Source organism: Hordeum vulgare, chromosome 7H, assembly GCF_904849725.1.
Source record: "Hordeum vulgare subsp. vulgare chromosome 7H, MorexV3_pseudomolecules_assembly, whole genome shotgun sequence".
Classification (NCBI taxonomy): Eukaryota; Viridiplantae; Streptophyta; class Magnoliopsida; order Poales; family Poaceae; genus Hordeum; species Hordeum vulgare.
Window position 1 is genome coordinate 432,068,008 of NC_058524.1, and position 11,987 is coordinate 432,079,994.

An 11,987-nucleotide genomic window follows, 5' to 3' on the forward strand; every position below is an offset into this window, starting at 1 on the left:
ATATGTAGGATCCAATATGGGCATCCAGGTTCCGCTATTGGATATTGACCGAGGAGTCTCTCGGGTCATGTCTACATAGTTCTCGAACCCGCAGGGTCTGCACACTTAAGGTTCGACGTTGTTTTATGCGTATTTGAGTTATATGGTTGGTTACCGAATGTTGTTCGGAGTCCCGGATGAGATCACGGACGTCACGAGGGTTTCCGGAATGGTCCAGAAACGAAGATTGATATATAGGATGACCTCATTTGATTACGGGAAGGTTTTCGGAGTTACCGGGAATGTACCGGGAATGACGAATGGGTTCCGGGAGTTCACCGGGGGGGGCAACCCACCCCGGGGAAGCCCATAGGCCTTGAGGGTGGCGCACCAGCCCTTAGTGGGCTGGTGGGACAGCCCAAAAGGGCCCTATGCACATTGGAAGAAAAATCAAAGAGAAAGAAAAAAAAAGAGGAGGTGGGAAGGGAAGGAAGGACTCCCACCCACCAAACCAAGTCCAACTCGGTTTGGGGGGGGAGACCTTCCCCCCTTACCTCGGGCGACCCCCTTGGGGCTCATTGAGCCCCAAGGCAAGGTCCCCTCTCTCCCACCTATATATACGGAGGTTTTAGGGCTGATTTGAGACGACTTTTCCATGACAGCCCGACCACATACCTCCACGGTTTTTCCTCTAGATCTCGTTTCTGCGGAGCTCGGGCGGAGCCCTGCTGAGACAAGATCATCACCAACCTCCGGAGCGCCGTCACGCTGCCGGAGAACTCTTCTACCTCTCCGTCTCTCTTGCTGGATCAAGAAGGCCGAGATCATCGTCGAGCTGTACGTGTGCTGAACGCGGAGGTGCCGTCCGTTCGGTACTAGATCGTGGGACTGATCCCGGGATTGTTCGCGGGGAGGATCGAGGGACGTGAGGACGTTCCACTACATCAACCACGTTCACTAACGCTTCTGCTGTACGGTCTACAAGGGTACGTAGATCACTCATCCCCTCTCGTAGATGGACATCACCATGATAGGTCTTCGTGCGCGTAGGAAAATTTTTGTTTCCCATGCGACGTTCCCCAACATTACATGTATGTGCATGCTCGTCTAAATGCTTTCCTTTATTGATATAAGTGCGTCATTTTACTTTATCCCGGTTGTATCTGATCGTTGTTTATTCTATTTTGCAAGCACCACCTCAAGATCATCCATGTCAAGGATGACAAGGTCAAACCCGAGGCCAACCAGTGGTATGCAAGTTGCTCCTTGTGGTTATACTATCAGATTTATAAAATGTGTCTTAATATGCTAAGTGAAATGTAATATTCTAAGTAAAATATCTTGGAGGCTGGTGATGTAAAATACTGTCACATTTTATTATGCAAATGTATTGCTGTAATCTGAATTAGCTCGCTTAGCTGTGCATGTGTGCTGTTACTCTTCCTTAGCTGAATAAGTAGGATTAAATGATAATAAAATATCATAAGATATTTTTGGTTGTCTGTCCATGAATTCCAACAATTAACGTAATAATTATGTTTACTTTGCCTTGCAAAGATGAGCATCCTCTCCCCGAGTACGAGAAGGTTAGGGCTAGAAATATGATGAGGAACAATCGGATATTCCAGTCCCTAGGCATTGATGCAATAGCGTCAATGATTAGGAAAACAAATGATGTACAAGAAGGTACAAGTAATGGGGTTCAAGAAGGTAGTGGAGTTATTAGTGATGACCCAGAGTACAATCCTAAGGAGGATGAAGTTGTAGTGCACAAGACTGTTAAGGTGCAAACTCTGTCTTGCTTGGAGGGTTCGGGTTCTTGTATGCTCTGTGTTTCCTTGTGCTCTCATATTTATCTTGTGATCTAATTTTTTTCTATGCTATTTATACAAGGCACTGAAGACAGCCAGCAAGAAGAGGAAGAGCTCAGAAGCATCTGCTGCAATGCCTCCAGGAAGGGTGATGGCCCCACCTCCAGGACAAACAAAGAGGATCCTGGAACCTGATGAACCTGATAGAGTCACAAGGCAGAAAACAAATATGGCGGCTGTGACGGACCATCACGAAAGTCCGCTGGGCATGGACTTTGAAAGCTTGGTGGAAATGTGTGATGAGTTTTTGTGAAGCTCTGCACCTCTGAAGTTGTCAATTATTTAAGTGATTAGTCATTCTGGTGATGAAACAATGTCTTGCTCGATTTGAACCTGATGAAGTATTTTGTGAAGTTGTAAATTATTTAAGTTTTGTTTGGACCATTTTGTTTGGGCACTAAAGTTAGTTTGGACAGCAAAAAGGCCGAGGCCCAAACAAGAAATAGACTAAGAAGGCTTGGGCCTAAAAAAGAGTAGGCCAAGGCCCAAACTAGAATTTGTCTAAAAAGGCTTGGGCCTAAAAAAAGAGTAGGCCAAGGCCCAAACAAGAACTGGACTAAAAAGAGTAGGCCAAGGCCCAAAAGAAAAGTGACTAATAAAAAACCTGCTCAGTAAAAGATTCTATCCCAGAAAATAAAAGGCCAAATTATTGGGCCCGGTCCATGTAGACGACCGGAATGGACCGGGCTGAATCTTATTTACGACCTTTTCATTTGGTTATAATTCTGGCACGTCAGCCTGCCACGGTGGCTCTGACGTGGTGTGGGCAGATTGCTAGTGACCAAATCATTTGGTCGTTAAACCTATGACCTTCTGTTTGGTCATAAAATCCTACGACCAATCCAGAAAAAAGGTCATTATAGTTCACTAAAGACCCTCAGCTTTAGAACTTTTGTTTTTGGTCATAAAAAGGTCACAAATGCAAATCAATGACCATTCAGTGACCAATATTGAAGGTCATTAGTTGACATATTTCTAGTAGTGAGCCAGCCTAGCCCGTAACCCCCATGGCCCACCTATGCTACGTGAGGATATAAGACCCCCAAGAAAAGCCTAGCGCTGCCTCTCCCCACCCCCACTCCTCCACACCCCCCCCCCCCCCCGCCAGGAGAACCCACGAGGGGGATGGATCCCTCGGCCCTCTCGATCCCCATCGTCGCGCTCGTTTCCCCTCGCTCGCTCGACCGAGCCCCTCGACCAGGTCTTCCGTCGCCCCTCACCGCTCCCTCGTTCCCCGTCGCAGCCACCTGCCGCGCTAGGGCCAACCCGCTCGAGCCTGCGGCCTCCCTCGCTGGATCCACCACCGGTCGGTGCCGGTCGCCGTTGCCAGGACCGCCCCGACGCCCCCACGCCGAGCGTGGGACCCTCCCCGCCTCCTCCTCGCCGGTGCACCCCTACCCCCCACTTTGCCGACCGTCGCCCCTCCCCACACCCACTGCTCATCCCCTGCTGTCGATGTGAGCGCCCATCCTCCTCTCCCCCTCTTCCCTCCGGTGGCCCCTCCACTCACCGCGGCTCCCCGCGCCCCCTGCCTTGCCTGTCGTCGCCGCGCGCCAGTCGTGCCCCGCCCATGCCTCACGCGCTCTGGCGGCGGCTGCTCCCCACATAGCCCCACTCGCCCCCCCCCCCCCTCCCCCTTGTCGTTTCCCCTTCGGTTCAGCCCTGCTCACCGCCGGCTGCGGCCAGCCCCGCTGCCGGCGAGCCCCAGACCGTCGGTGTCGGCTCGCCCGAGCCCCTCGCGCCCCTGGCCCTGGACACCCCTCCCAACCGATCTGATTAGTGAGGGAATGCCCCCCCCCCCCACTAATCCCCGTGTGTATGACAACCGATGTGATTAGTGAGGGAGCGCCCATCCTCCTCTCCCCCTCTAAACTGTTAAAAAATGATAACAGGATAATAACAAAATAATAATAATAATAATGAAAAAAATAGATAATTAATTAATTAATTAGTTAATTAATTAAATAGATAATGAAGTATTAATTAGACTAGTTAATTACTCTCTTAATTAGTTAATAATGTTTTAGATCAAATAGGAAAATTGATTAAAAGTTGTTAACTAATTATGTTAATTAATTAACCTAAACAATATGACACGTGGGTCTCACCCCACTAAATAACTTGGTTACTATCAATAAAATTTTAAATAATAAATGTGCCCACCGTTGCTCCCCCTTTGCCCCTTGATCCGTTGCTGCGACCAGATGATGGAGCCCGGGAGATGGAGTATCCCGCCGATGACGACTGCTACCCCGATGGTGCTTACTACTACGTGGAGACTGCTGAAGACCAGGAGTAGTTAGGAGGTTCCCAGGCAGGAGGCCTCGCCTCGTTCGATCGTTGTATCATTTGTGCTAGCCTTCTCTAAGGCACCCCATGTTTAATGTCTGTACTCAAATATTTGTTGCTTCCGCTGACTCATGTGTTTATCGAGCTTCCGTATTCTAGCCCTCGAGGCCCTGGCTTGTAATATGAAGCTTGTATGTTTTATTTGTGTCTAGAGTTGTGTTGTGATATCTCCCCATGAGTCCTTGAGTTTGATCGTCGCATTTGCATTTATGATTAGCATACGATTAAATCGAGGGCGTCACAACCGCATCCAATCGGGGAGAAGAGATCCAAGTGCAGGGGTACTACCGCCAACACCAGTCCACTTAAGACCTGGTGGTAGCTCTGTCCTGCTCGGATCGCGGATGTGCCTTGCGGGGACCCTTGGGTGGACTGTTGGCTGCAGCTCAGTCAACGCGTCGTAAAGACGAGCACGTGTAGAACGCGTCGTAAAGACGAGCACACGTAGCGTACAGTTCCACAGTCAGAGCTCGAAAAGCACGATCCAGTGCCTCATTGTACTACACTAGAACACGTGCTTTGTAGTGACGCATCACATAGGGGGCAGAAACAGCGGCGTAGGACCGGTCGTTGTGCTCCCGAAGGCGAGCAGTGTAGGAAGTGAGATCTGATCCAGTCTCATCCAGAGTAGGTACATACATGATGTATCTGAAAGCAGACCCCTCCAGGTGAGGGTATGCTCCACAGAGACGGGTGATAGCGATGTAGGCCGCATCATGGACGGCCATCTCGATCGACAATCCAATACGGCAAAAGACGTGGCACTCGAGGGTGGAGTTTCCCATCTGGTCGAAGATGCGAACCTCAGCCTGTTACTGGTACTGGTTGTACTCGCGGAAATCCTCATACAGAGTGTACTCGGCGTACCAGCGATATCCCAGCCTGGTCAAGAGGTCGACCAAAATGGCCGGGAACCCAGGCGTCTCAGTGGCAGTGTCACGCGCACGTGCTGTCTTGCGGGACTGATACGTCTCCGTCGTATCTACTTTTCCAAACTCTTTTTCCCTTGTTTTGGACTCTAATTTGCATGATTTGAATGGAACTAACCAGGACTAACGTTGTTTTCAGCAGAATTACCATGGTGTTGTTTTTGCACAGATATAAAAGTTCTCGGAATGACGTGGAAATGTACGAGGATTTTTTGTGGAATATATAAAAAATACTGGCACAAGAATCAACCGGAGGAGTGGAGCGAGGAGCCCACAAGCCCACCACGCGCAGGGCCCCCTGCCCGCGCCTAGCAGGCTTGTGGGGCCCTCGGAGCTCCACTGCCACTACAAGGAATATGCTAATACACGACGCTATATTTTCGTCACTACATCGTCAGGTTTTTAGTTTACGACGATCTCACGATGAAAAACCAAGCGTCGAAAACGGAGCGTCAGAAATGAACAGCACCAACGTTTTGATCGAAATCGTCGGAACTTCTACGACGATTCCTGGATTGTCGTAACATATACGACGATCCTAAATCATCGTTGACAATATAACCCAGTCCTACGTGGCAGTCCTACATGGCAAAGTTATGACGAAATCAAAACATTATAGTTGAAATCAGCCCAACCCATTTCAATTGATCACATGGGTTGGTTTTATTTTTTTGGGCTTTTTCTTATTGGACTTCTTTTGGGCCTTAGCCTATTTACACCCACTTTAGTATGTTTTTTCGAAAAAAATTTATCATTATAATTTGGGCCCTGGCCTTTTAGTGCCCAAATACATTTGGTCCAGTTTCAGTTTTGGCCTTTTTCATTTTTGAATTCAGCAACTTTTTGTTCCTGAACTTGGTTTCATTTCTATTTGTTGGGCCTTTGCAACCCAATTATTTGTCCAATATTAAATCCAACACTATTTCATATTCAAATCAAGAATACTCTAACTCAAATTAAAATCATTCATCATATAACATCACATAATACATCTCCCAGGTTTACATAACACAATAAATCATCTCATAAATACATTTCCTTACATAGGAATATAGCAAGAACGAACAGAATTGCAAAATAAAACAATGACACATCTGCTAACAATGGAGTTCATTCCACTCTCCTATGAGACATAGGTTCAGAAATTTTTATGTTGTGTTGATTTGAATGTCCCCAGTAGGCATCATCGACATCTTCTCATCACTTTCCTAGCAACAGAAAAAGAGACAAAACAAAAAACATTAGACCGGATAGGAGCTCCAGTAGAAGAGCAAACCAAATTGACTCAAACATAGACCGACATTTGCATATGGATATTTTTGTTTGACTCGTTTACTACTCCTACCAATAATTCTATGAACTAAATTTCTGAATCTACTAGTACTAAACAGAGTTAACATGAATACATTCAGTTACTTGAGTATACTGACATACATGGTCACTCTAAGATAAGTTGCACACAAAAATAATAATATTCAGGAAAACTTTGAAGGAAAACAAGTATGATGCACCAGTTGATCGTAGAATCCGTCAATGTTCAGCAGACCAACTTGATACACAGTTGCGAGAAAGACATATACCAGGAATAAATACAAGTAGTAACAAAAAAACGCAATGCATGATTCGACATTGTTGATTACTGAATGATCAACTCCCACCCACATAAATAGCATAGCAACATGCATGTATAGCGCATCATCTTGATCCACTCCCTGATGGAAGTTAGTAAAGCGCGACGAATCGACGAAATTCTAATACAAACTGCCATCTACTTGTATTCATGTTTGAGAAGAAAATCTAAAAATTACTGTGCCAGATAGTAAAAATATGTAGTAATATTATTTATAATTAATCGGAGGACAAGCAGTGTCAGATGTTGTTCCCTTTGTAGATCTATACAAGTACCAACCATGCATATATGGATCTGGGCACATGTCCAGGTGACCACATAATAATAACTATTAATATTATTTGGAACAATGAGTGACCACATTGGGGTTGGTTGTGCTACTAGTTAAAGCTTAAGATGGCGATGTGTATTTTCCTTTTTCATCAGATTGTCCTTTCTATGGATACGCCAAAATAAATCAAACAGAGTCGCTCTTGAGAGTTCACCAGGACAGGAAACTAGAGCTAATTTAACAGTAAACCAGACCTTATAATTTACTTGTTACTAAAGCTAGTAATATGGAAAGGAAAGGAAAGGCGCGTAAAATGTGAAGATACCGGTGTTGACAGGGTCGATGGTGGCCTGCTTGTAGAGGCTGTAGAGGCAGAGCTTGCTCTCGTTGGTGGTGGTGTCGGGCAGCGTCTTGGCCTTCTCGACGTACTCCTCGAATTCTTCCTGAAGAACATTAACAGGGCAAGCACAACAGCATACGTACTAACCGACAGTGACAGCCGCTGCTAACTCGGTTCATCAGCCAGTTCGCCGGTGGTTCCGAGGCAGAAGACACAGTAAGAAATCCTAAAATAGTGTGAAAACTAAACTGTTTCGCAAAATAATACGTGTGGAGATCAAATTTCAGCTGTTAACTGCTGGTGTGTATCTGAGCCCTGAAGTTGAATAGATTCAGACATCAACAAGCCCTGAATTTGCACGTAAACTAAGTATCATCAACATTAGTCATGGAATTAATCTCCAATTGGTACGACGACAGAGATAATTACATGAACAAGCACAGCAAGCGAAGCTAGTCAACTACCACCTAAAATGGGGACTGAAGAAACACATGGCGAATGTGCAGCACCACACCGCACAACATCGATACGACAAGGAAAACAAGAGGATGCACATATATTCACGTAAGTTCCGCTTAACGAGAACATGAAAGAACACCGCACAATAAATGCTCTGCTTCATACTGGATTGTTTATTACCTATACTACAAGTTTTGCGTAAAAATATGGTACACACATGAAAGTAGACCTGGTCGGTTAAATTCAACAGATGAAGTCTGCTCTGCTGAGGAAATGCAGTCTACACAGAAGTCACCTTCTTTCTTCTTTTCTAATTTGTCAAAATAACATAGATGTTGTGTTATTTTTTAAAAGTACGATCAAAGAATTTTGCGAATTTTGCGAAATATCAATTATGGTATTACAAACTTAGAGCTAGTAAAATCTTAGCATAGTTGAATCTGAGTGCTAGTACTAAAATACTTTGAATAAGTAATATTTGGTAGTCAAGTGCACTTCATAATTGTCAAGGAAAACGTAATATTTTGCCTTCAGGTCCATCTTTGTGTAGTCAAGTGCACTTCATAATTGTCAAGGAAAAAGTAATATTTGGTAATTTCTGTTAATTAGATATACAAACAGCAGTCTAACCTTCATGCCCATATTTCAGGTTGACGGCTTGACGCAAAATAGTCCCTATCATGAGGTCACAATACATCTAAGGTATATCATGGGTATATTCTCTTAATTTCTCTCAACCTACATTTGGCAGACAAACTGACTTATTAACCAAACTCTATAGTGTTGAAATATAAGGGTGAACAAATTATTCAGAAATTTTGTTTTGGGCATGAAGTCTCATTACATATTGTAAACCATGTTAGTTCTTTCAATTACCAATCATCTCACCTCAGTGGTGACTTGCCGAAGAAGGATGAGAGCAAAGTGAATCATCCTTGCCCATTGCAAGGAAGCAAAAAACGGTGAAGCCGGCACCAATCTTGAAAAACAAAATGGCGCCAACAAAGGGGTGAAATCTGATGTCACTAAGTTCTAACGAAGACAAAGATACTATGATTGTTCATATGTTCATATGTTTTGTGTGCCTACAGACCTAGAAAAGGCAAACTAAGAACATCTAAAAGAAGTTTTCATGCAACTCTGATACATGCAACAACAAAGATTGGTTTTATGATATAGCAGAATCAGAGTTACACTTCGTGGTAGATAAATTAATGCAGGAACAAAGTCTGATCTTATGACATAGCAGAGTGAAGCAACTAAAGTACATGAAAGTAGGGCTTCAGACCTCAAAGCAATGAAGGTGCACATCAAAGTAGCTAAGGTACATGAAATCAAGCTGGAGGATTTGGCTCATATCAGCTGACTTAAACCAAACTTCAGCAATCTGAATCAAAACACTGATGTAATATTGACCATAATTGATTCGCCACTACATTGAGTAAGACAAAAATATGAAGAGGAGAAATGTTAATGGTCTAACTCCAGCTAATAAGTAAAATTAACTAATTACTGTCTCATGTAATGCAAGCTCACTGTAGTAAAGAAAAAGTCGCCACTGCATTCAGTAGAGTAGTAATTGTGCAACTACATGACAGCATGACATATCATCGTGAGCATACATGAGCTAGCAAACAGAAAACGTATACATAAAAAAAGGAAGGAGTGGACGGCTAAAACTTTTATAGCCTAAAAACTGACAAATTTAGTAGTATATGGAGTAGACTCCTCTGCAAGTTCTGGTTCGGATAATATATCCAAAGCATCACTACTGCTCCCCAATAGCAACACGACAGAGAAAGAGATACCCCCTAAAAGCCATTGTCCTCCACCCTCTTGTAGCCAGCCAGTTAGTGTTGTGGTCGAGCAGCTGCAGCTCTAGCTCTAGCTAGAGGTTAATTAATTTGTGCCCCAAAACTTCCACCTTGGAATGATAGGATGCAGATGCACAGCAGTGCAGGTGCATGCACATACCATCAGACATTGCAAAGCATGGATGTGCATCTCATCTCATCTGGAGTAAGCACACACGAACAGAAAGCTCCTGACGGGTTCAATCACGCCGCAAGAGAACAGAAAGCAGTCAAACCGGCGGAGAAACTAACTACTAGTAGCGGTGGCGCAGGTCTCGATGAGGTCGTCGACGCAGTCCATGGCGCGTCGCTCAGGTCACCGTGGCCAACATTTCGCACCTCGCTCCACCACGCTTGCAGCTCGCTGTCGGCCGCGATGGCGCGGTCCTCGTCGGCGTATTATATCGCGCAGTAGTCGGTGACCCATTTCTTGATCTCGGTCCAGATCTTCATCCTGTCCACCGCATACGGGTAGTCCTTTATCAGCAGCTCCAGCTCCTCATGCTTGTTCGTGTCGCCTCTCGCCACGCCTCTGCGTACGTATAGATGCAGCAAGTATTTCAGATTCTAATAATGAAAAAGGCAGTGCATTGTAGGATTAACTTTGCCAGCATTTTAGTCGGTACGTCTTGATATGTTCGAGATCTACGCACCCCCCACCATAGGATCGATCCACGCCCGCCGGCGAGCGGAGCGCGGACCAGTAGCTACGACCTCCGAGAAATAACCATGTGTGGGGGTGCATGTCTCACCTTCGGAGATGGCGGTCTGGATCTCGGCGCACTTGAGGACGACGTTGTGGTCGTTGAGGCCCTCCTCCTCCTCAATGAGGTACTCGCTGGCGCCGTACTTGCCGCCGGAGGCGGAGGCCTCGCCTCCCTCGACGCGCGGCTCGGTGGTGACCTTGACCTTGGAGACGAGCACCCACTGCAGCACCGCGAAGGCGATGCCGACCGCCGCCGCCATCGGCACCACCACCATTGTGGAGGCTTCACGAGGGCAGTTCCGCAAGCATCCACCATCGATGTGAATTAGGGGGGTCTCTGGTGCGTTGGGGAGAGAGGAGATCGTGCGTTGAAGGAAAGAAAGAAAGGGAGGCGGGGGTGTAGAAGGAAAAACGCCAAGGTGAGAGCAGATGGGAGTTCGGGTTCAGTCGTGGATGGATGGATGGATGTGTGTCATGTCATCAATCCATGGCACAAACATCTCCACCAATGAGAATAAAGCTTATGTAAATGTGTTTATCTTTTTTTGTTTCTCTTATTTGTTTTTACCTATGTGAAGAATCTATCAAATATTAGTTACAAAAGTGAACCGCGACAATTTTAAAAAATAATCGACCTATTTTACGTACAAATGGACCAAATGATTCCCTCTTAAAAGCTCTTTGTCCACCTCTCGTCCATTTTTTGAGTGTAAAGCTTGACCAAATGATCTCATATTATGCACAAGGGTGCGTATAAGAATGGAAAACAATGTTGCAAAAGAAAGTTTTCTTTTTTTTGGATGGAAAATTCATTTTCCATTTTCCAAGTGCTCAAAATGGTTGGGTCCAAAAAGCTTTGATCCACCTCTCGTGAAAAACAAAATTTTCGTTAAATCAGCTGGAAGCGGGTCAAATTTGAACTGCAGCTGCCTCAACGTTTTCTCTTTATTTTTCCCAAAAATCCTTTTTAAGTACACAAGTATCTACTTAATCAGAGAAATACCAAAAAATTTCCAAGATTCAATCACTAGGTAGGAACGGTCATACCAGCCGTTTTGACCGCATTTCGAAATGGCCATAAAAATTCAAAAAAAATCAAAAAAATGGAAAACCTTTGCATTGTGTCATTATATGTGACAAAGTTACCATAAAAAATAATAAACTTGTAATACGACAATTATTTTTTAAAAGTGTTCTTAGAAATGGGCTATCATGTGTGAAGATTCATGGTTTTCAAGCCAAATGATCAATCTTATGGCCACATCCATGACATAGTTTTCTCAAATGATCTAATATTATATACAAGGGTGTGTATTGGAATGGCAAACAACGTTGATTAAAGAAGTTTTCATTTTCCTTGTATGTAAAAAACATTTTCAATTTTTCAAGTGTTCAAAATGAGTTTTTTTATGAAGGACCTACCATATATTTGTTTCAAAATTGTACCAAATCATTTTTATAAAATACTAGGACACGTTTAATTTACAATTAACAAAATGGTTGGGTGTTAAAAGCTTTTATCCACCTCTCGTGAAAAAGACAAATTTTCATCGAATCAGCTGGAAGCGGGTCAAATTTGAACTGCAGATGCCTCATAGTT

The 11,987-nt window shown here is 44.5% G+C and overlaps 1 protein-coding gene across 1 annotated transcript; it reads right to left on the reverse strand.

Moving 5' to 3' along the window:
• Positions 1 to 10,080: 10,080 nt before the first annotated feature.
• On the reverse strand, positions 10,081 to 10,743 carry LOC123409034 (the record flags this gene model as incomplete). Its single annotated transcript, XM_045102031.1, has 2 exons — positions 10,081 to 10,248; positions 10,342 to 10,743. Coding segments are annotated over 2 exons (570 nt in total), but the record flags the coding sequence as incomplete, so codon positions are not given.
• Positions 10,744 to 11,987: the final 1,244 nt, after the last annotated feature.